Genomic DNA, 26,593 nt, shown 5'->3' with positions numbered 1-26,593 from the left:
ACAATGTGATCCGATTATCTTTCGTCGTAAAACAAATGACATAACATTTTCGTAACATTTTATCCTCCTATACAAAAGTTAATTAAGTAAGTCTGTTTAATTGTTTTCAAATGTTAGAAATGAAGGATAAACAAAAAGGCACGTTAAACTGGTCGAAATTCAAACTTGGCTGTTCGATAAAACTGACCCAATGCGTGTTTGTTCTTGGCAGGCTAACAATGGTAGCGTTAAAACAGACAAAATGAATAACGATAACTACTTGATCCGTTAAAATTAACTGCCAAGAGAGAAAGAAAATATGTTAGAATATGCAAGAAAAAAAACTCTTTTAATTCTTGTCCAATTGCCAGAGTAAATTAAACTCTACATTATTAAATAATATTTATACAAATTGAAGTAACAATTGAATCATTGAAAGATGAGAAAAACCAATGCTACTACTACTTGTTTATAATTTTCTTTCTCTTTTTATTATTTTATATTTGATTTCCAAGTATCGACGGATTTCATTTCAGAACATAAAACGATTACAAAGAGAAATAAAATCCTTCCCCTCCTAAAAAGAAAATAAGAAACAAGAAAATCGTATGATTTACGATTAGATTTTTGTGACATGTAAGCTTTCGCGAATTTCGTGAATTAAAATAAATATCTGGGTCGTGCCGAGACGGGTATTTAAAATAAAACCGGGATGATGTCCTGCACGAAACGAAACGAAACAGAATGTGAAAGCTTAGAGAGAAGATAGAAAGGAATGCAAGAGATAAAAGACAGGAAATATACGATACGAGTGTCACCTTGTTAGTGTGTCCAGTTTTCGAATTTATCTATTTTCTTACACTCGCTTCTGGAAACTATTATATTATATTTTAAGAATGACGATAAATCGGAATGAAAATAGATATAGGATTGTATTATTTTGTTAGTTTTTTGTTGCATGCGCGTGTTTTCTTTACCTGCCCGACGTAGAACGAATGCGACAAGTAACAGCACCCCTTCCAGCATTTTCGGTATCAACAGTTATACAATATTCTTCGCCCTGTGCCAAGGTATGTTGAATACCCTCCTTGATCTTACACTTCTCAGCTTTACCGGTTGAAACGCCTTGTACAAGAACTGGACTACCCGGCACTTCTTTGCCACCGTATTTCACATTGACCTTGTAACGACCACAATCGTCCGGCAAATACGTGGCCTTGTATTTTCCATCCCCCAAATCCTGTACCTCGACTCTTCGCGGTGATTGATCTGGACCCTTGACAAAAACAACATTTTCTTTGTTTCTATCATTCATCGTTACGGTGAAAATTCATTTCATTGTAACGTGTCATTTAAATGTATATCCCTTACCAAAACTTGAACCTCGAGATCACCGTATCCAGCCTTGGAAGTATCAACGACGAATTCCGTCGGGAATGACGCCGTGCAAACCGGTTGAACACCAGGCCCGCTAAGAACAATTTTGTTTGGCTCAACCGTAGGTAAAACTTTGATAGAATATGGACTGTCATTTATTTCCTCGCCATCGTAACTGACACCTATTTGAACCGTGCTACCAGCGGGTGGTGGCTGATACGTAACCTCGTACAATCCATCGCTACGACTTTTAATTTCCGGCTTTTGCACTTGACCTTTGTCGGTCTTCAACCTAACGTCCAATTTAGCCGGCTCGCATTTCGACGTGTCAACGACGAATTTAGCTGGCACACCTTCTCGTACCATTTCAGGCTCGAGTCCTGTACCATAAGCAACAACGTTCTTAGCGTTACTGCTGTCTGACACAACTTGTACTTTGAAAGGTGAACCAGGTATATGTTTGTCAGCGAATTTTATTGTTATATCATATTCTCCAGGTTCCAATGGTATATATTCAGCAGTACAAGAACCATTGTAGTTATCTTTGCAAATCATTTCTACTCCACGTTTACCTTCGATAGCTAAACCAAGACCACCATTTCCAGCCTCTAAAATTCAAACATAAAATAAATATATTTTTACGTACATTATTACATTTATTTAGAAAATGTTATATATATATATATATGTAGGATTCGCGAAAAAAATTAGGCCGTTGGATTGACTGGACCGGGACTCGAACCCGGATCTTCCGTTTTCCGACTGCTCTTTAACCATTGAGCTATTCAGAGCCCACCGTACAATCTCTTCACGAATGCCTATTTAAGTATTTAGCTTGGAAGTGCTCGCATCCTACATTTATATATATTTTGAAGATTAATTATAACACGAAAGAATACCTTTTGTTTCTACGGTGAATTGATTAACCTTATTAGCATAACCCTTCTCTAAACCTGGACCATAAGCACGACATTTGCTAGGATCACTGTCACGTTTAACGTTCACGCTAAACGGTGAACCTGGCACTGGAATGTTGTCGTAAAGAATATCGATAGTGTAACGTCCTTCCTCGAAAGGTGTATAACTGACACGATACATTCCGTCTCCTTGAGGAATGATAACTTTATCCGTTTTTCCACCATTCGGATTGTTGATAACGCAGGAAACTAAACCTTCGTCGTTCTTCATTTTAGCTATTGCTCTGGTGTCTATCATGAATTCCGTTGGCTGCTTTAAGTACAGACCTTAAAAGGAAAAAACGATCGTTGAAAATAATGTTTCATTTTAATCGAATGACTTTTTCGTACGATTAATTCTAAAACTAAAATCAACGCTGTTAACGAATTTGTATTTATTCTAATATTTTGTCTATATCGATTTAAAATTATTTTAGTTTTGTATACTATACACATTCTAATTCTAAATGTTATAAGAAATGAAAAATCAAAACATCCTAAAAATATAATTCACTTCTAATCGAATAAACACATTTATCTAATCATTCATGTATTTACGATCTACACGTCTACCCACTAATATGTGTCTAACATTATCGAGATTTAATTCTAATGTTAGTACAATAATGATTTATCGAAAAGAAAGAAAAAAGAGAACGAGATACTCAAATATAAAAAAAAAGATGAAAACATAATTAATGATTATTTTTTAAAAGCACACGGCAACGCATAGCATCATCTCCTAACGAGTAATATTCATCGAAAAAAAGCAAAATGTAAATAAAGAATAAAATTATTTCGAAAAAGGTGCAAATGAAAACAAAAATCAGCGTAAACAATTAATTCATGCATAAGATTTCTTAACACTCCTGGAATTCTTAATCGGTTCGAAAAGGCACCCGTATTACTAGGATTTTAAACGGATTGCTCGTAAAGAAAAAATATAATCATGTTTCAAACGTTAGGAATATTTTCAACGAATCAATTGCGATTTACATTCAATGAAATTAAACTAAAATACAAAAAAAAAGCTATTACGAGCAATCAATTTGCCCGTTCGACATATATCCTCTTTTACAAACGCACACCAACAATCACGGTTTTATGGCATTCCATAATCGAAAAAACCATTATTGCCCTTGACGGCGTGACGATACCGTGTGGCTGAATTCCATTTCCGGTGACCTTAATTTTGGAAAGGTCGGTGTCGGGTACGACGATTGCCTGGAACGGTGACCCAGGCACGTGTTGTTCATTGAAGGTATATTAATCCCGTAATCCCCAAGTTCGGTAGGAAGATAAGCAACTGAACAAGTACCATCACCGTTGTCACGACAATTAATGGCAGCTTCGCAAGGACCCTCGACGGTAACCCCGAGTCCACCTTGGCCAGCCCCTCTGGTATCGATAACGAATTCGGCTGGTTTGTTGACAATCCCACGTGACAAACCAGGACCAGTGGCACGGACTTTTCCAGGATCAGAACCGTGAACGCAGTTGAGACGATACGGTTGACTCGAGATCGGTTCCCCGCCGAAACTGATCCCCAACAAATACTCGCCCAATTCCGTGGGCGTAAAGTTGACCAAATAACCTTCGTGCGTCGGTAAGATGTGGGCCTTAACCCGATTACCCGATGGTGCCGTTATCGCCACTTGAAAGTCAGCTACTTTTCCGGCATCCTGCGTTATCACGCGGAACTGCTGCAGACTGTTCACTGGTGCAGCTGTGCGAAGATCGTTTGTTTTTTGTTTTTTCTTTTTATGTTTTTAGGGAACTCTACGGAAGTCACTCTCTAAACATTCTCGTCATTTGTCGTTCTTACCGTCGTATCGTGTCCATCGTTCTACTTTGAACACGATATAACGTTTCTTACAGATTTCAATGAAAAACCCAGATTATCAACAATTACGAACGAAAATTTGTGTCGATATTTTCTCGAATGCTTGACTGAATAATTCAAATCCTCGAGATTTGTATACGATACGATATGAAAGAAATCATTTGTTTCATTTAATAAATTAAATAATTTCGATTAGTGTTCGAGATATAAAAGTATAATTATTAAATGATATATTTGTATATACTCACTTGGTTCAAGACCGTCCACTTTAATTCTGGAAACGTCGATATGCGGTTGAACATTGACCGTGATTGGACACGTAGGTACCACCAAACCACCGTAGGTAAGATTGACAAAATAATTTCCTGGTTGAGGTGCGACGTATTGTACGCTATAAGTATTGTCTTCGTTATCGGTCAAGGACACTGGTAATTCACGTCCATCTTCGCTGACTATGGTCACACCCATGTTGCCAGGTCCAGCTTCGCGACAATCGATGTTAAAATGTGTAGGAATATTTGATTTAACGCCGCTTTCAACACCCGGTCCGAATGCCGTAACAGCGGCTGGGTTGAAAGGTGCTGCTACCTTTACTCTGAACGGTGATTTTTTCGTAGCAACGCCACCATAATTTACCTATCCAAAACAAAAAAAAAGATACATAATTAAATTACACGTGTAATTAAGTGTGCTAGCTAGCTAGCTAGATTAAAATTACGCAATTTAATATCTAACCATTATAACGTGCTGAGAAGCAGAAGTCGGCGTGTAATTAGCTTGTACGGTACCATCACGTTTCTCGTCCAAACGAACAGGAACTTGTCTACCGAAAACATCTTGTATAACAACTTCCAATGGTGCCTGACCAGCTTTTCTAGGATCCACAGTGAAATGAGTCGGTTTATCTTTTGCAACGCTATCCGGTTGAATTCCTGGACCGTGTACCTCTACCTACAAAATAAAATCATCAAATAACGTAAGACAAATTGAATCTCTTTTTAAAAGGAAAAACAGTAGTACTAAATGAAGTTCAAACGAATATAACTCTAACATAAGACAAACCTTTTCAGCGTCAAAATCGGTCTTTGGTACAATATTTGCTATATAAGGAGACGATGGTATATCTTCGTTATCGCAAAGTATATGAACAGCGTATTGTCCCGGTGCCATTGGTAAATAGGACACGTCAGCCGTTTCATCACCATTGTCATGACATTCTATGTTTGCTTTGGACGGTCCTTCAATGGAGAATCCAAGAGCACCGGTTTCTCCGTTAGTGTCTACCGTAAACCTTGCTGGTTGACCAACGACACCAGTTTTAAGACCCGGACCGAATGCCCAAATCGCGGACTCTTTGTACGGACCAACGTTCACTTCGAACGGTGACTTTCTTATTTCTTTACCACCAAACGTGATCATTACAACGTATCGACCTTCTTTCGTTGGCACGTAAGAACAATTATACGTGTTAGCGTCTGCCTTGATCATCCTACAAAAGAAAACACAAATGCATGTAATTTAAAATGTATACTCATTTATTTTGAAAAGCATATTATTCATCGATGAAATATTTAAACGACTTACTGTACTGTTTGATTAATACCACCCGGACCAATAACTTTAATCTCCGGTATTCCTTCCCCAGCATCCTTTGTAACGAGTACAAAATCAGCGTTATCGTTAACGCGAACCCCTGTTGGTAAAAGTCCTCGGCCATATGCTCGACATTTCTTCGCGTCGGAGACGGGTGCCACGTTTACCCCAACCGGGCTTTCGGGTATGGGTTTACCAGCGAAGAAGATGTTAACGGAATGTAAACCAGTTACTGGCGAACTGTACTCACACCTTGTTACATCCGGAAAGATTTGACGTAATTTAGGCGTTGTCAGTTTCGTACCCTAGGAAATAATAAATTTGTGTCATTGCATTGTATTTTTTTCGTCTCCTCCTCCTCCTTCTTCTTTTTTTAAATCTTCTTCTTCTTCTTCTTATGTTTTATTACTTTTTAACTAGCCACTAAATACATCCTCATTAGATTTTATTTCTCATATATTTACTTGCGGATCCAAAATGATAACTTCCGGTACACCACGGCCAGCATCCTTAGTGAATATGTCGAAATAAGTAGGCCTATTCAAGACAACTCCATCACGTTGAAGACCCGGTCCACTTGCTGTTACTTTGCTAGCATCTCCAGCATGACCCTCAACGTTGACCGTATATGGACTCTTTGGAATTTCCCTTCCGGCAAATAGTATCTTCACTTTGTAAGGTCCTTCGATTCTTGGCGTATACGAAACGGCATACGTAAGATTTCTATCTTTATTGAATCTAACGTCGGCCTATCAAAATAAATAATTATATCAATTTATACAAACAAAAATATTATTAAATTTTCTATATTTTTATATACAATAAATATTATTTAATTTATATTTTATTCGATTAAATTTTCGTGTTTATTCGATTTATATACTTTCGAATTATTATTTATTTGATTAGAAATATTTTCAGGGACGTATATAGGCATGATCTTTGTGGGTTATTATTCGATTGATCGAATCAATTGTTTTACAGTGAAAAGAATTTAACAATGGGGCAAATTAATTAAAATTGAAAGATTTGTTTAAAATGATTCAACGTAAAATGCATTTCTTACTGGTACGGTATTTCCTTTAGGATCTTCAACGAGAACTTCAACATTTCCCTTGCCAGCAGAAAATGTTTCAACCGTGAAATTGGCCGGTACACCAACTACCAGGCCAACTGATTCGATTCCAGGACCATATGCGCGTACTCTGTTATAAATTAAATATATAACGTGAGTAACAAAATTCGAAAAACGAATTTAAAGGAAAATAAAAAGAATGGTGGGTGGGGAGGAAAAGCGCAATTACGTCGTCACGCGAATTTTTCAAACGGTTACAAGCGTTTTGTTAACGTTTTATTTTTATTTTTATTTTTTTTCTTTCTTTTTCAACGAGAACCAACATTTCTTCCTCAAAATTTCTTTCGGCTAATTTTATTTCGAGATATCGTAGGCATTCGTCTTATCAAACTTTTATCTTGTTAAATACATTTCTTTTTTTATCGGTTTATTTACGACTTTTTATCCAGGTAATAAATCAAAATAACCCTTCTCGACAGGAAACACGGGAGACCATTATTTCTTTTTTTCTTACGATTGAATTGTAAAAAATTAAATTAAAAAAATAAAAAAGAGAAGAAAAAAAAAATAAGAAACAAAAGGGAGAGACAATTGAAATCATCCTAATAAAACGATTTGTAAACATGACGACAGATATCCGTCGATAGTTTCTAATACGAGAAATTTTACACACGTACGGATTCAAATGAATTCTATTAAATATAATACGTATGTAAAATGCATTATGATATTCAAATGTAATACCCCATAAATACACATAAAATATTATTTGTTTATATTCTTGAAAAAAACGTCAAAAAGTTTTCTCGTACAAATTCCAACATTTTTATATCCCACAAAATCGAGAATATTTTTCTTTTTTCTTTTCGTTTATTATTTTTCAAATTAATCTTCGATCGCTTGTTAATTGTGTTAATCAATATGCAAACGTTTATCCTTAACTCACGAAAAACAAACACATTTGTCGTACATTTAAACGCACCAAGTTCGAGATTTTATTGCGTTTATTATCGCAATTAACGTCAGATCAGGATTTCTCAAAATTTGAATCTTGAAAAGTTTAATATTTAAATAGAAATAAAAACAAATTCTCCTGGAAACGCGGGTGTTAAACCAATAATTCTAAACCAATAAATAAATAAATAATAATAATAATAATAATAATATTACTAAGCCAATCATTTCTAAACAAATTTGATTATATTTATGAATGAATTTATATCAGTGAAAAAGAAAAAATAATCAGCTTCGAGAAAATATTTTTTGCTCGGGTTAAGGGAAATTATTTAATTGAGCAACAAAATTTGAGAAACCCTGCTCTACATAAACAATATTTAAAAGCTCGTAATACGTCACACATCAAATGAAAACATAAAAGAAAATAAATATAAATAAAAAAGAAAAAAAAAGGTCCACCACAAATGTCGAAAAGAAAATAATGGAAAAATGTTAAATGTAAAACAAAAAAGTTTCGTTTACCAATGTAAAAATTATGAAATTAGAACATACGTCAGAGAATAATGAAAAAACAACAAATAATAATAATAATAATAATAATAATAATAATAAATGTTGATTCGATAGATTTGAATTTCACGAACTAAAAAGGCAAGAGGGCTGATTAATTGCGTAAAACTAATTACGAATTGGTTTTGTCAATTTATGAATACGTGTAAATATTTAAATAGTATGTGTGTATATATATATATGTATATATACATGTCAAGAAATTGTTGCTGCGCAACTTACCGCGGAGGGGGGATGCTGCGACCGAGAAATGAAATAAATTTTTATTAATTAGAGACACATTTTTTTTCATTCCAATATCTGTTAAATACTTTTTGTGTCTAACACCGTTCATAATTATCTACTACTATACCTACTTATTTTATAATAAAATAAAATACAAATAAACTATCGTGTATCTTTCCATAAAGAGAGAAAGAGAGAAAGAGAGAGAGAAAGAAAAAGAAATTAAAAAAAATAAACCAACACGATTTCTGATCTGAAACAATTCGACAATTATTATTATTATTCTGTATAAAAAGAAATAATAAATTTTTGTCTAGAAATTATTTCATCAGTTCGATACTTATGTTAATTATTCATAATTATTATTGATATTATATTAAACAATTTATTTTATTGAATAAATTTTCTTTAAATATGATTTATTGTTTCAGACCAAAAAACGTGTATCAAAGGTATAGAGAAAAAAAAAGATGCACTTGAGGAAACTAAATCACAAAATACAAAAATAAATTGAAACAAAGACAGAGAGAGAAAGAGAGAAATAGAGAGACAGAGAGAGAGAGAAATAACAAGAAATAGAATCGAGGATTCCAAAATAACATATCAGGTGACACTCCTCACTCTAATCAATACACCCAAAATGTAAGATAGAAAAAGTAGAAGAAATAGAAGAAGAAAAAAATAAAAAAATAAAAAGAAAATCTTTGAAATCGCATTATATTGAAATAACATGGTTCTTACCTGTTGGGATTGGTACGTGGTCTCAAAGGTGCACCTTGTTTCAATTTAGCGTTGGGATATTGAGAAAGATACGTCATCATCGACATCTCATCGATGTTAGGGTTAACCATCTCTTCCGGTTTTATCAACTGTGATAAAGAAAATAAAACGTATTAATAGAACACGGAACGTCCGATAAAAATATTGCAAAATTGATAAAAAAATGAAGAAAAAAAAAATGATAGATTTTATTACATAATGATTTTGTATTTATTATATAATTTTTTTAGATATAATTATTAGAAATATTAGATATAATTTAATTGGTTTTGATAGATGACGAAACGTCCGATAAAAATATTGCAAAATTGATAAAAAATGAAGGAAAAAAAAATGATAGATTTTATTAGATAATAATTTTGTATTTATTATATAAATTTTATTAGATATAATTATTAGAAATATTAGATATAATTTAATTGGTTTTGATAGATGACGAAACGTCCGATAAAAATATTGCAAAATTGATAAAAAAATGAAAAAAAAAAAAAATGATAGATTTTATTAGATAATAATTTTGTATTTATTATATAAATTTTATTAGATATAATTATTAGAAATATTAGATATAATTTAAATTGGTTTTTATCCTGTCTAGAAAATAAAATTATTAAAATAGGTGTCGTAGGAAGATTGGACGAGTTAAAAAATCTTGTTGAAAGTTATTTTGATCTTGTTGAACGTTTCGTACCTTTCATTGAGGACTTCATCAGCAACTCGATCTTTTTTTTGTTCATGAAATTAGATATAATATTTATTAGATAAATTTTATTAGATATAATTACCTGTGGTATGTTGAGCCAATCATCAGCCAAACCCATAGCCTCGGATGCATTTTGTACAGCATCATTCGGATTCCAATCCTGCCAATCCGGACATAGACCTGGTGCAACTGCATCAACTAGAGCACCAACAGCTCTACCGTCATTCCAATCGGAAGTGAAATTGGTGATTGGTAAATTGGGTACTTTTGATTGTACCCAATGCATCAATCTTTGTTTGGGGGTTGCTCCTTTGTCGAAATTGTCCCCATCTTCCTCGTCCCACATCTTCATCGATATCGAATAATGTAGAATTAATTTCCATATTAATCCTAATATCAATTTCAACTTGCAATCAACGATGTCCGTCGAATCTGTAAAAGATTTCATACATTTATTGTTTCGATAATTATTATTTAAAAAAAAAAGAAAAAATATAAATAAATTATTCGTTTTTATCTTATTTTTTCGTTTTCGAAATTATTTCTGGGGATTGATTTTAATTTAATTTAATTTTTTTTTTTATTTTCATAGAATTTTTCCAACAACGTTACAAAGTTTAAACGATAAACAATTTTCGTTTGAAATTTGCGATTAATTCGCAAAAAGAAAATAAACGCGTCTTTTATTAGCCATTTAAAATAGAACGAAGAAACGAAATTACCTAATAAGCTACAAAATGAAATAAACTGAGAATATAATTAACGCGATAACAGAATAACTATTTTTAGAATGAATTATTTCACCGTATCGACGACTCTTGGTTAGATGTTAATCATGAGAAATAACAACGAGATGATCGAGCAACGTGAGAATAAACTTGCGTAACTTCTGTTCGATGAAAAAGAAAAAAAAAAAGAAAAAAAGAATCCAAATTAACCACGCCTAGATGAAATCATAAGTGAAAGAGAAAGAGAAAGAGAAAGAAAAAAAGTGAGAGAGCCTACGCGTGTAAGTAGATAATTATTTTCGAAATAAAAGATTCTCCTTCGTTTTTCCTCGTATTTTTTATTTTTTTTCAATCGGTAAAAGATATTCTAATAATAATAATAACAATAATACGCGAACGTGTCAACGGTTAAAAATCGTATCTCATTACTATGTTCGTTATCGAACGAAAAAAAAAACACGTAGAAATTATCTGAACAACGAGATGAAACAAAATATATTTATTTCCTTGACTGAAAAATGACAAAAAAAAGGGAAAAATATCACGAGTTCCGAAAAAAATAAGCTCGTAAATAATAATCGGATAGACAATTTTTTGGGCGAATCTCAAAGATTCGCGAAAATTAATTCGAATTTTCGAACTTAACGTTAAATCTCTGTCATTGGCCAAAGAAGCGTAGGTATACATTTGGCAAACTGATAAATGTAATATCGGGATTCAAAGTTTGGCCTGTTTTAAACAGGGAATCGCCATAAGTCTCCGATGACTCAGATAGATTATTTTAATAAGAAACTGCAACTTACAATTGACTGCAATAAAAACGTCGGTTGAGAGAAATAAATGATTTTAAGTAAGTAAAAAAAAAAAACAAAAAAGAAACTATCAAAAGGAAAAGATAACCTTTCTAAACGGATCTTAAGTATAGTTAGAGAGGGCCCCCATTAATAAAGTGCAATAATAACACGCAAGGAATACTTTGAATTTTTACCGTAGAAATATATCATTGAAGCATCATTTTCATATTTTTTCATTCTCATTTCCTATTCGAATCCTTTCTCTAACTTAATTATGTTCGAAAGATTTTTGGTCTCCAAGTGTGTCAAGGCCATCAGTAGAACCCTTCTCCCCCCTCCTACCCCCTCCTGCCCCCCTGTCTGTTGCTGACAGACACAAACGTATAAGTGTGTTGATACATTTATATACGTGTAGATCCAAACTACTGAATTTTATGAATATTTTGACGGCAATTCTCATTCGTGATTCTTCTAACGCAAAAGCCCGTGACCCACTCACTCACTCACTCACTCACTCAGTCACTCACTTATTCACTCACTCAGTTACTCAGTTACTCACTCACTCGACGTGATCACTCGACGTTTCTTGTAAGAGAACGTAAATCCGAAATTAAAGTTCCTGATTCATCGGTGAGATTTTGTACGCGTTCCTATTGTCAACGAATTCAAAAATAAACTTGTAAAATAATATGTATATGTATATATATGTATTAAATTTGGCAACTATTTTACAGACACAAAAGAATTTATTACAACTGTGTATTCATATATACGTATATTTATAGTTGTATACGAAACTTAGGTTCGTTCAATCTTTCTAAAATTATTTGTGAAACGACTAATGTTAATAGATATAATATATATATATATATAGAAACGTTAACAATGGTTTAATCTAATTTACGAATGTTCTTACGGAACTGATTTGCCTGTCGTAATTATTAAATAATTCATATTTAAATAAAGAAAAAAATTAAACATATGTATGTATGAATAAATGATAAAAAGGAAATTTGAAATCTAGAATTTTTATATTAAAAATTTGTAATATTTAATATTTAAATTAACAAAACATTATAATATTTTGTATTAAAAATATTTAACATCTTCTATATCCGAATAAACGACATCTTAATATACTTTTTTTTAATTATTAAAATTTAATTCAATAAAATAAGAATTATTTAAAATAAATATTATAATATTTAATATTTAATATTTTAAATAAATAAAATAAGAAAAATATTTGTGAATGATCATAAATAAATTAAAAAGTATATCAACAATTTAATCTTACAACAAATCTAATTAAATTAAATTAATTATACAAAGGATTTTTTAACAAAATTTCAAGAACGACTTTTAATAATTAATTGTAAAAAAAATACGAGATAATAATAATATAAATATATAAAAACGTTTGACATAGTAATTGATACCACGCGGAATGGTTTTTATTTTTCTTCTATAATCCAAACAAGTAAACGTCGACAATGGGTGTAAGTTTCAAGAGTAGAAGAAGTCGTTTAGCGTCTCCTTTTCGCTTTCTATCTGTTCCAACTCTTTAAAGCATTCTCGTATTACTCTTCTTATAGAAGGAACAATGACACGCAGCTAAGATTTCGAGGGCTTAACCCTTCACCCTTCACCCTTCAGTTTCGACGATGACCTTAATGTACTACGATGCGAGTAAACTTTTTCAAAATATCAAAATACAAAAATTAATTTAAAAGAAAAAAAAAAACAAAAACAAAAATACAACCCCAAATATACTAAATTCGAAGAAAAAATAAATTTCGTATCTGTTAGTGCGTATTAAATATATTGTCCTTAATGCTTGTACCATTTATCAAAATTATTTGGAATAAGACGACTACATCTCGTCAAGGTCAATCCGATAAGAATGCAAAGTATGATTTTTCGCGCCAAATAAAGTGCATACACGCTGCTTTCTAACCTAGGAATTTTTCTCGACCACATCCTGTGGACGTAATGACGTCACACATTCCACGATAAAACGAAAGGGAAGGCTTTTACGATTAGGGACGGCTTACCTTACAACTCGATCCTGTTTCTTCCTTATTTTTTTATTTTTCATTTTGTTGTTTTATTTTTTTCTTTTTTTCAATATTTATCTAACATTATTTTCCTTCCCTCGACTGTAGACTCGCGATAAGTTTCTAATTTCTAAGATACTTTGAAATATTGTTAATATTTGTTATTTATTGAAACATTTTGATAATAAATGTTGAACGATATACGAGCATGTGTTTCGGTTAAATAATACTTGCAAAAGTATGTGTGTGTGTGTGTGTATGTATATATAATAAATTTTAATTTAGAATTTTGATGCTGAAAATTTGTCGAATTTTTGTTTTTATTTAATCAAATAACACACTCAAGTATTTTGTATCGGGAATGTTTGGTATTTCGTATCTGAATAAATAACATTCTAATCATTTTTGTTTTTATATCAATAATATTTAATATTTAATATTTAATATATATAAAAATAAATTCATTATATATATTAATTATATAGAATATTTTTTTAATTATTAATTTCGGTATTAATTATTGTATTAAATTCAAAAACAAAATTCTATAAAAATAACTAATATAATTGAGTTTCTTTTTTTTTATAACGTGAGAAAATAATACGTATAGAAATAATCGATAGAAAAGCATATGTGGTTTAAAGAATGAGAACTCTCGAGTATAAAAATCCTAGGATCAAGCGCAGAGGGATTCCAGGAAGAACCAGAAGGACGTCTTCTTTTCGTTTGCGATAGAAAGAGAAAGAGAGAAAGGAGAAGAAGAAGAAGAAGAAGAAGAAGAAGAAGAAGAAAAAGAAATAAAAAAAAGGAGAAAAAAAAAATTGGTTGCGTTCGGGGAGAGTCTGGTTTTGTTGATCCTTCGCCGCCGGCTTTAAAATATTCTCTATTCATGAAGCATTCTACTTTCGTGCAAAAAATGGTCGGCGAATCTTTTGTAATAGCAAACGTTGACACAGAAATAAAATAACATTATACGTATTGTAAGAAGATAGAAAAAGATATGAATAAAAATTACGTATAATAATAATAATAATAATAGTAATAATAACGATACGAAACTATCTGATTTCGAAAGATACAAAAAAAAGAACTAAAAAAACAAGAAGAAAAAAATGTACAATATTATAAAAATATTACACATTTTGAAACTGTTATATAATATAAGTGATATATTATGCAATGATAAAAAAAGAAAAAATATAAAAAAAATTGTATATGTATGTTTAAAAATAATGATCTGCAAATTGTATTTCACGGAATCCTAGAATATATTATTCTACATCTACTAAAAGCATTGAGATAAACAATATGTTTTTGAAATAATTTTTTTTTGTATTATTTATTCCAATTCGAACTGAATTAAAAAAAAAAAAAGAAAAAAAAAACAAACGTTGTCCTGTCTTAGCTGTGAATATTCAATGTTGCGTTACGATTTGAAAATAAAATAATCTTCTGACGCTATCATATACCTAATCATACTTTGTCACATGATTGAATTAATTATAATAGGACGAAATTTCCAGCGTAAATTTAATCTCATAGTCTGTCTCTCTCTCTCTTTTCTATAACATCTTAATCGATATTATTCTATCCTCTTTAATTTACGAAAAAGCATTTAAAAATTCATATGTTGAATAGTATGTTGAATCAGTGATCTTTGAACTGTATCCCGACATGTACTGTTTATTTTAATTTTTTATATTATTTCTAATCTCATTGGACAAGATTGACTATTAATAATTAAACAAATAACTAAAATATAACTATAATATTATCTGTTAACAAATATATAATAAAATAAAATATATTTGTACTACACACAAAATCACACACATACATACACACATACACATATATACAAATAATAAAATTTATATATTGATTATATATTAATAATTAAACAAATAACTAAAATATAACTATAATATTATTTGTTAAGAAATATATAATAAAATAAAATATATTTGTACTAGACACGAAACCACACACACATACATACACACATACACATATATACAAATAATAAAATGGAGGTATTTAATACTTGCAACCTATCGACAAAAAAATGTCTTATAGGAAAGCACGTCAACGTCACGGATAAATATAACTTCTGTCGTAACACACAGAAGCCTGAAGTATATAATAATAATAATAATAATAATAAAAATAATAAAAAACTAAGGACATTTAAGCCCAGTGGTCCGTGTTAATGGGTGGGTTCAAGTTCAAAGTAAAACATCGTATTTGATTCTCTCACTTTCTCTCTCTTCCCTTCTTCTTTAACTTTTGTTAACGTGAACGAACACGAAAGAGAGAAAGAAGGAAAAATAAGAAGAAGAAGAAGAAAAGAGAAAAAGTAAATAAAAAAAAATTACGAAGAACGGAGCTGGAATGATTCTAACAAGTAACAGGGATATAAGAATAAAAAGAGAAAGAAAATTGAAAGTAAGAACTCTTCGTGCGTTTATAAAACGTACGATTTGAACGATGAGGTAATCCCTTGGGACACCGATGACGTCACTGTCTACACCTGCCATCATCAAATACGCGTGTGTTACAGACGAGGAAAAAGAAAGGAACGAATGAGAAAGATAAAGACAACCAAAAAGAAAAAAAAAAAGAAATAAGAGGAGGAAGAAGGTCAGCAGCGAGTCAGTCGGACCCCTTCCCTCCCCCCGCCCACCCTCCTCCTCCTGAGGAGTTGCAGCGTAAATTCTTTCCAGTGGAATGGATGCGAAGGAAGAAGAAGAAGAAAAAGGAGGAAAGATCGTCTCTCTCGTGGGTTCGAGAAGAACGACAAAAAAAAAAAAGAAATTCGAATATTATATACAAAAGTGTGATTTTTTTTATTCGCAGTGAAAGATCGAAGATCGAGGATCGAAATTTAGATCGACACGAGGACACACGTGTTACTCTCAAACGCAATCACGATCACGAACGCGTTAATTACAACGCCGTCATTGATTCGACGAGCTCGATGAACTCACAAGAGGTTCTCTATCTCTGTCTCTCTCTCATTCTCTTTTCTCTTCTCTGCTCTTTTACTGGCTTGAAAGCAAGAGATTGATCTTTTACGTATATACACGTATATGTATGTATGTATATGTGTGTATATATGTTTCTAAGTATGTACGAGATAAATCAAAGCTCTTCTTTGCTTCCAACATTTTTTCTTTTGATTTTTTTTCCCCCTTAAAAAGGAAAATTGTATCGAGCGAATTTGATAACGAATATAAAATATTTTTATTTTTTTTGTTTTTGTTTTTTTTTATTCCATTCGAGAAAATTTCGATTATTGTTTCGTATTTTTTTTTTCTTCTTTTTTTTTGACTCGTTTTATGAACTTATTATTCTTACATTTTATTTATTTATTTATTTATTTTTTTATGTGCATACGTACAAATTATAAATCTTTTGTTTTGTTTGTTTTTGTTGTTTTTTTTCTTTCATTAATGCGAAAAATTTCTATAATAAAAATTATATAAAATATGAGAGAGAAATTAATTTTCTATCGAAAAAAATTCTTCAATGTTTATAACGCTTGTACGAATTAACATTTCTTCGTGGTGTACATTTTATTGTTATAATAAAAAAAAAAAAAAGAAAGAAATTTTATACAAAGAAAAAAAACATAAAAACAAAACAAAATAAATCCATTTTCTATAGATTTTTTTCTTTTTCTGACTTATTCGATAAACATATATATACATGTATGATTATTACATTCTTTTTATCTACGTGAAACCTATCGAAGCTCCTGTTACATTGACAATTTTGTTAATTACAATGGACTACAAAAAATTATACAAATAAAAAAAAACCTTCAATACAAAAAATACAAAATTAAATAAATTATTATTATCTTATTTTTTTCTTTCTTTATTTGCTTGTTTGATTGTTTGTTTGTTATTTTGACTCGTTCGATCAACAATAATCTTTACGTATTTAAATATCTAATAACGATTAAAAAGAAAAGAAAAAGAAAAGAAAAGAAACACCGAATAGTATTTTAAACGAGACTTAATTAATCTTAATCTCACATTTAGCTTTTACATATAAAGAGGTACGTATATTATGCACATACTATAATACATACTAATGAAATTCTTATCTATGTTTTAAAGGTAAATTTAACGATCCGATTATTCGTTACCAAGCAGAAGAAATTGTGAATTGTATTGTCGATAAAAAAGAAATCTACGAAAAGACGACTTTTTCTCTTTTTCTCTTTTTTCTTTTTTACTCGAACGAAAAGATGATCGACGAAGAAAATTTCGTTGATTGGCCGAGAGCTCGTGATTCTCGTAGAATCTTCTGAAATGACGTCATACTCTAACAACGTTACTCGTCGTCCCACACGTCACTCTTTACCAATGACAGGATTGAAAAAAATTTCTTCGAAAAATTTCTATCTTCTGACCGTAAGACGAGAAATACGACTATGACGACGACAACGACACAACGAGAAGAAGAAGATGATTTCAATGATTACTAATAGTAATCAATATAAGAATTATAATAATTAATGACAAACTTTATGATATTAAAGCTACTGTTCTTCTTTTTGTTTTTTCTTTTTAACGCGATAACGAGCAGATGACTAATCTTAAGCAATTATGGTTGTGTTCCGAATAATATATTCCATGGTATAGAATGATGAATTAGTTTCTGGCGCCAGAACGTAGAATATATTTATCCTTGCAAACGAAGTAGTGTCTTCGCATACTTAATTAACGGTAAAATTCTTTTCTTCGTTTATAAAGAGGTCAAACTATTACGTCATAGTTAAAAATCAATCAACGTATGTATGTGTGTGTGTGTATGTGTGTGTGATTGATTTCGAAATTTTATCATATTCGATTAAAATCGAACAGATGAATTATAGATGTACATTCGAAAATAAGATTTGAACGTTTAGATAAAACGTATATGTGTGTGTGTATATATATATATGTGTGAATAAATATCAAGGGCGAGAAGTGAACGTGATGTTCTTGCTACTGCTGTTGCTATTGCTACCGCTGATGACGATGACGTAATAAAGTGGTTTTGATATGATAACAAATTATGTCGGTATTACGTGTCTAAACGACGGTGATCAAGAAATCCAAGTAAGATATGTGTATGTATATGTTTCGTGCATACGATATACAATAATAATTTTATATGTACATATATATGATAAGTCCACATAAGTATTCGTATTGTTAATGTTAGTGTTAAACAATTAATATTTATTTGTATTGTAATATTATTTAAATTCTTTTATAAACAGAAACATATGTTAAGATTATTTTATTTTTAAATTTTATTACAAAAAAGGTATTTTAAAGTAAGAAATTTCATTTGACTTTAATGATAACCAAATTGATTTCACAAGAGATTAATCGTTTATAACAAGCGTTATAAGATATTAAGAAGTATCAATTAAGTATTAGAAAAATAATAATAATTATATTTGTTATATTATATCTCGTGTATTGGTGCAACTATTATAGTGAAATCAATTTAATTATCATTTATATCAATTTAAAATACTTCAGTGACTCATTGTAGAAATATTGTTTGAATTGTTTGTATAGTGTTATCTGTTTGTATAGCTATCTATTAATGTAATGAATTATTTCTTAATCATTTAAATATTCATAATAATAGATCTGTTATATTAAAATCATGATTATAAAAATATATTTTTTTTATAATTAATTAATTTTTCAATTTAAAATACTTCAGTGACTCATTGTAGAAATATTGTTTGAATTGTTTGTATAGTGTTATCTGTTTGTATAGCTATCTATTAATGTAATGAATTATTTATTAATCATTTAAATATTCATAATAATAGATCTGTTATATTAAAATAATGATTATAAAAAAATATTAATGATAAATCTCAAATGGCCGACAAATGAAAATGAGAAAATCTATCTCACAGAAATATAATATTTATATTAAATTACAAAATAATAATATAATATTGAAAAATATAATACTGTAAATATTACAGATGTATAAACCGTAGTAACAAGGACTAACGTCAATATAGAAGATACGTTTTGTTGATACATGTTTCTAATTACGTTTATAATATCACTCGAAAATCGTTAGAACCGATAAACGCTGCTGCGTGCGTGCGTGTAATCAAATTACGAAAGGAGAAACGATTCGCAATTGAAATCGTAGAAATTCGACGACTCAACCAAATTGTTCCGGGCTAAAGGAGGAGGAATTCTTGCTGACGACTGGTCTCGAATTTTGCATCGTTTGGTGTTCGATGATCCCTCTCTCGAATCTAATTAATCGTACAAAATGATAAAAGTATAAAAAAAAAAAGAAGAAAAAAAGAAAGAAAAAACGAACGAAAAAACATACCAGAGGTGTAGTATACGTCGTTGAAAAATAATTGTTCTTTTTTTAAACATCGACTCACGCACGCGAGATAAGGAAAGAATTTGATTAACCACACAAAAATACCTCTCCAATCACCGATAGTAATAAAACAAAAAATCACTTATAAAAATTTCGCGATACAACTTAAGAATATATATATATATATATATATATATATATATATATATATATATTTCTATAATATATCTGTGGTTGTTCTGCTGCAGAGACGCGCCGTCGTCGTCGTCGTCTGTACAAATCACAATATCAATGTCAAAGCCAATAAATCCGAGAGAATAAATTCCGAGCTATTAAATACGCATTACCCAACGCCAACTAACGATCAAACGATATCACATTTTAAATAATAATTAACGATGGATGTTTGTTTACGTATGTAATAGAAATGATCAGTAAGAAAATATAAGTAACTTGGTTTACGTTGAAATCATAACATTTGAAGATACGATAATCTCTATGTGTATTTACATATTACTTTTGTTTTCAAACTAACACACGAATCTAATAGAAAGATAAAGAGAGAAGAATGGAAAGAGAGAGAGAGAGATAGGGACAGAGGAGGAAAAGGAAAAGATAGATAAATATGTTTGTACATATAAATTATAGATAATTTGTAAGACATTATCATTGAAATATTACCCGAAGAATAATAAGGGACAGTTCAATCAATGTTTTCGAATGTTCCATCTTCCGAAAGAGATGCACCACGCGGTGCGTTCTCGCGTGTGCGTGGCGGGCGCGCGCCTGCGTATTCGACGAATAACAGAGAACAATAACACAACACCAGTGCACGTATACGTGGTTAAACGTAAAGAGAGAGTGAGAGAGAGAGAGAGATTGAAAGAGAGAATACGGAAATATTCCACGCGCTTGCGTTGAAAGGATTCGTGAACGAATGATCTGGCGGCGTCTGTGTGTAAGGAGCATAATCGGTTGGTTCTAACAGTAGAGGGTACGTTAAGTTAAAGATTATATCTAAAACTACATAATATATATATTAATAACAGTAATAAGTCACTCACCGATACTGACGATACGTATACCCTCATCCTCCAAAAATTTTAAAGCGACTGAGACATTTTCCAATTTCTGGGATCGAAAGGTAGGTCTTTGATTATGTTTGGGTAATCGTTTTTGAGATAGCACCTCGATAAGCCCGACCAATTTGAGACCGTCCGAGAGATCGCATTCGAGGTCGTCTATGTTCTTGTTGATGGCCTTGAGATGCTCGTTTGCCCATCTCGTAAAGGTGTTCTGTTGTATACGCTTCCACTGTGCATCCTCAGCCAATTCACGTTCAACCATCTCGCACTCTTCCTCCTCGGAGTTCTCGCACTTGACTGACTTATCATTCTGATTCATTTTATCGGCCGGCTCTCTGTTGCTGATGGTGGTGGTGGTGGTGGTGGTGATGGTGATGGTGATGGTGGTGGTAACCGGGCACCCTGTTAACAGGCAGTAGTCATGGTGGGGATTGGAATGCTAACGCTACCTGACTCTCATCTGTATACATGTATATGTTTACATATATATGTGTGTGTGTATCTACGTGTATGTATATAGGTATGGAATACACGTATTTACTTGTTAGTAGTGTGTATCGAAGAACCGCTCGTTCAATGTAGTAGGAACGTCAGTTCTTCGAGGAATATACCGACGGTGTTTCGCGGATCAGCTGAATAAACTCGGAGTCGTGTGTGCGCGCGCAATCTGTCGAGTAATCCTGGAGCTCGCTGGAGTTGTGACTTCTCGTCTCCTCCCTTACCCTCTTCTTCCTCTACCTCGCTCCTATCCTATACACACTCCCGTTTACTATCGGAATCTTCTCCTTTCCGACGACGACGACGACGACAACGGAGACCAGTTTTCAAGTACGATGATACGAGTCTTTTTTTCTTCTCTGAAACTTAAAACATTTTATTTATCGTTAACGATATAGGATATATAGGACACACGTGTATTTGTATATACGTGCATGAATAAACGTGCGATTATGTGCGCGTACGCAAAACTGAGGTCAGGGTTGGATTGGTGAATCAGTTTTTTTTCATTTTCTTTTTCTTTTTTTTTTACAATTGGAACATAGAAAGTCTCTCTCTCTCTTTCTGATCTCTGATTTGCATGATTGTACTGCTGCAATTTTATATTTCAATTTGTTGTTATTGTTTTCTTGACGTTCTCATTAATTTATTATATTTTCGATTTGTACGATTATCGATGTCATTAATAAATGTCATTTTATTCGAATCTCTCGTCTTTGGGTGGAAAGAAAAAAATATACTCTAAAAACGATTCCAATCGATTTCGATAAATAATAATAATTAGATACCATTCGAATCCATGACATCAAGATGCAAATCTTGGTTTGACTTAGAATGCCCCATCCGCTAAGGCTCAGTGCCAAGATATTTTTGGGATATGAAGATATATTCGATTTTTTCTCAAGGTCTAATATTACGAGCTAAGGGTAAACTTTGTAATCATTCTTCTTCGAAAACACAGATCAACGATGAAACTTTTCGCTAATCTCGGAGTATCTTTTATTAAATTAATGATACACGCTTATGATTAGTCATAATATTTGTGAAACGGATAATAACGAAATAATTCATTTTAATTTAAATGATTAGAGAAACATTAGGTTCGAATTATAATTCTCAATGGTTCATTAACTCGTCTACTTTGTTTCATGTACTTTTTATATCGATCATTTCAAAATCACGTTGGAAGTAATTAAACTATAACGTTAGACGCTAAACCACGAATGCGCTTAATCATTACATACGAAGAATTGAATTTTCAAATACGAATGTTAAGAGAGTTAGAAAGTACACTTATCCAATAATAGCGTTGTTTAAAAATAGACACGGTGATTCTTCGTTCTTTTTTTATTTTTAACAATGGATCATATATTCGTAGAAACTACTGGTAGAAAAGAATGATCGACGTTTCGAACGGGTAAACAAATATCATTTCAACGAGATACAAGTGAGTAAAAAATCTTACCAACAAAATATATATCAAACAATAAAGAATTTCACGTTTAAATCGAATCTAAAAGATTATGAATAAAAAAACTGACAAACCTTACCGCCAAAAAATATTTGATAATTTTTCGCGGGAATCGTATTTAAAATTCACAATCTAAAAAGAGAGAAAGAGAGAGAGAGAGAGAAAGAGAAAGAGAGAAAATTTTGACAGAATGAAAATAACATTCGCACGGCACTTGACTTGATTAAACGCACTTTAACAAATTGTCATAATTATAATAATAAAATTCTATTAGTCTCTCTCTTTCTCTATCACATCAGTTAAATGCAAAAATGAATTTAAAACGTACACGCACATATACTACACATACACACAGGAGTGCACACGCGTTGCTATAAATCCACTTATTATATTTACATGTGTAAAAATAAAAAATATGTACTTATTTACATATGTACAATAATTATTATCCGACGTATTAAGAAGAAAAAAATTTTAAAAAAGCAAAAATAAGTAAAATAAGTAAATAAGCGAGTAAGCGTGTGAGCAAGTAAGCGATTAAATAAATAGCTAACTAAAAAATTGAATGAATGAATAAATAAATGAGGAAGTAAAGAGGTGGTATCCTGTGTGTCGTACGTTTCGAGCGTTAATCTTTTCGCGGTGGCTTACAGCGGTTTACTGACGTTTACTGACGCCGAATCGGGAAAGAGAAGACATCGAAGGTAGTTACTCCGCACGTTCTAAGGTTCTCCAAGAATAGTTTGCGGTCCCTCGCCTTCGGCATCCTCGGCCCTCACTGAGGGGTGAGGGGCTGTTCTATATATACACGCGTGAATCTCTTCTTCCTCTAATTCTCCTCCTCCTACACCTCTCCCACCACCACCCACCCCCTTTTCCTTCTTTTTCTTCTTCTTATATTCCTTTTATTCTTACAACTCTCATCTCTACCTTTTTCGACTATCTCTTCCCCTTTCACCTAATCTTATCGTCCCCGTATATGCGTAAGTAAGTATTTATATGTTCGAAGAAACGTAGAATGAAGATTGAAGAAGGGGGAGGAGAATTGTTCCATAACATCGGTGGTGAGAAATATCGTTGCGAGAGTCGATGACTGTGTTCTCTCTTACGTAGATTGTGTTGCGTATCGTATGACTCCTTTGGTGAAGATTTCAACTGTGAAATAATTTCATCGAATTTTATTGATCAAAATAATAATTTTTCGTATATAAATAATTGTATTACAAATAACAACTTATTTTTATGAAAGAAAAACAATTTTTGTTTATTCCATTACAAATATTTATTCGATAATATTAAAAATACTATGTAATATTAATTATTTAATAATATTAATAATATTAGAAATATATGTGTTATATATTTTTATTCCAATTCTTTGGCTATACACTATTTCAAACAATTAAAATATAAATAATGCATTCTTAGAAAAAGTCGTACATGTATTATTCTTGTTTTATTTTATTGTTTATGTGTTAGCAAAATTTGATAAAGAAAAAAGTTAAGCATCTAGTATGTTTCTTTCTTTTACTGTGTAAAGATCATTAAATGCAACTTTGACCTATTAACACGTATCAACTAGAATATATTGTGTATATACATAAGTATATATATATATATATATACATATATACATATACGTGAGTAGGTAAGATAAGGAATGTCTTTGGGTGTAGTTTTAAAACTGTACGCCATATTTGGACTTGCTGTTGAAAGCAAGTGAACGCCGAAGGTATATACGTAAATACGTACTCATGCAAGTTTCAAACTCATCGAGAGTCTTGTAAACCATACAAGGACGAAGAACGATCTACACAGTTTTATCGTCTTGTTCTTTCGTAATTACCTGCCTTAAATTGTCTCTTTTTTATATAAACGATAAGACTTTCCAATTTGGCGACGTTCACCAATAATTGTCCGAAATACGTAATCAATATCAAAATAAAGAATAATTAAAACTCTTTGATTATATAAAATTATTAATTAACTTACCTCTATCATTTCTTTCCTTTTTTTTATGTTGGGGAGATACATTCGAATGTTTTTGAATACTTTGAAAGTTGGTTCAAATATTCTGCGAAAATTTTCGCGGCTTCTCGTATGATTCGAAATTTTACTTCGCTGAAAGTTCTGTAGATGGCCAGAGAAGCGCATTAAGGTTCATCACAACGAATAATCGGTCTTTTAGGATTTTTAAATCTCATTCTTGATTTTATTATTATTCCTCTCTGAAAAGAAAATTATTTTTCTATGATATATAAATATAAAATATTTGTATACGCGCAAACTTACACGCGCACATATATGAAATCAATTATTACGATGTTCATAAGATATTGATTTACACTTCGAAACTTGTAAAACACTAATTCAAATATCTTCTGAACATTCTCGCGTCTTCTCATATGCTTCGCAAATTTATTTCTATGAAAATTCTGCAAATAACGTAATGAAGTATAAAACAAATTCACGACAATTGATTTTTAAAAAAATATATCTCTATGAGATTATTATATATATTATTATGATTATATTATATATTATTATGATTCTTAAAAATAAAATAATCTTACGATATATATATATACCATATTTTTATACACACACGTACATATATTATACATTTTAATTATTTTATTTCTAAAAAATTGACGCACGTTTCGAACATTGCAAAACAATAATTCAAAATCGTTTAAACATTTTCGCGACTTCCGTACACTTTACAAATTTGTTTCTTCGAAAGTACTGCAGATGGCGCAGAGAAACGTATAAACGTTTATCATGACAAATAATCATTTTCTTGGAATATAATATCATTCTTAATTTTATTGATTTGTAAAAATGAAATGATCATACAATTTTGTATATAGCATATTTTTATACACATGCACACACATGTATCTATCAATTATTACATTGTTTATAGAAAATGGATGCTTCTATAACAAATCGATCATAGAATTGAACAAAGAAACGAATAAAAAATGGATAATAAAATAATAAATGAATCAAATTATCCAAAGGAAATTGAATGGTACTATAGTTAGTATAAAAATTGGACTTGTATGAAATCACTTCCGGTTAGTCGTAAATCGATTCAATCGTGCAACCTCATTTTTAGTAAGATCCTTTGTTTCCAACTTCATTTGACCAAATCGATACAGAGAAACACCCATACACATGTATACATACATACACGCAAGAAACGTAGAACGTTGTTTCTGAGAAAATGAAAATTCAACATTTCAAAAAACAAATGTAAAAAGAACTTATCGACTTACCTCGATTAATCATTTTTCGCAATCGTTCAATAAAACTTAAAATCACAGAAGAAAAATAATAGTCTTTTTCTCGAAGTTTACGAACACACCGAAAACCAGAACTGCTTTACCGACTGTTCGGCTGGCAACACGTCGTTCGAGAGGGACGTATCAATGAAAAGAGATAGATCGGTAAGATAGAAAGAGAGAAACAGAAGGTGAGAAAGAGAGAGAGAACATAGACGTGACATTAGCAAAAGCGAATGAAAGTGC

The 26,593-nt window shown here is 31.3% G+C and overlaps 1 protein-coding gene and 1 long non-coding RNA gene across 3 annotated transcripts in view; both read right to left on the bottom strand.

Annotated features, from left to right (window-relative positions):
- LOC122526120 (filamin-A-like) overlaps positions 1 to 21,724 on the bottom strand; it is a 46,641-nt gene extending 24,917 nt beyond the window's left edge. Inside the window, 16 exon segments of the mRNA XM_043649307.1 lie at positions 957 to 1,255; positions 1,351 to 1,964; positions 2,256 to 2,600; positions 3,470 to 3,577; positions 3,580 to 4,038; positions 4,404 to 4,791; positions 4,891 to 5,106; positions 5,218 to 5,644; positions 5,740 to 6,053; positions 6,213 to 6,497; positions 6,815 to 6,953; positions 8,573 to 8,587; positions 9,317 to 9,444; positions 10,141 to 10,490; positions 21,071 to 21,493; positions 21,633 to 21,724. Coding sequence (XP_043505242.1) covers positions 957 to 1,255; positions 1,351 to 1,964; positions 2,256 to 2,600; positions 3,470 to 3,577; positions 3,580 to 4,038; positions 4,404 to 4,791; positions 4,891 to 5,106; positions 5,218 to 5,644; positions 5,740 to 6,053; positions 6,213 to 6,497; positions 6,815 to 6,953; positions 8,573 to 8,587; positions 9,317 to 9,444; positions 10,141 to 10,490; positions 21,071 to 21,410 — 4,427 coding nt within the window. The 5' untranslated portion in view covers positions 21,411 to 21,493; positions 21,633 to 21,724.
- Positions 21,725 to 21,749: 25 nt separating this feature from the next.
- LOC122526125 lies at positions 21,750 to 26,460 on the bottom strand. Of its 2 annotated transcripts, none has more exons than XR_006305963.1 (4): positions 26,342 to 26,460; positions 25,053 to 25,288; positions 23,679 to 24,215; positions 21,750 to 21,954 (listed from the first exon to the last, which is right to left on the bottom strand). It is a non-coding gene; the product is annotated as an uncharacterized LOC122526125 (long non-coding RNA). The 2 variants fall into 2 exon arrangements; XR_006305962.1 differs by having other exon boundaries at positions 23,712 to 24,215.
- Positions 26,461 to 26,593: the final 133 nt, after the last annotated feature.

This window comes from Polistes fuscatus, unplaced genomic scaffold (assembly GCF_010416935.1).
Source record: "Polistes fuscatus isolate 324 unplaced genomic scaffold, CU_Pfus_HIC Scaffold1, whole genome shotgun sequence".
NCBI classification, from domain to species: Eukaryota; Metazoa; Arthropoda; class Insecta; order Hymenoptera; family Vespidae; genus Polistes; species Polistes fuscatus.
Note: the sequence above shows the minus strand (reverse complement) of the source record. Positions and strands in the feature narration are given on the sequence as shown.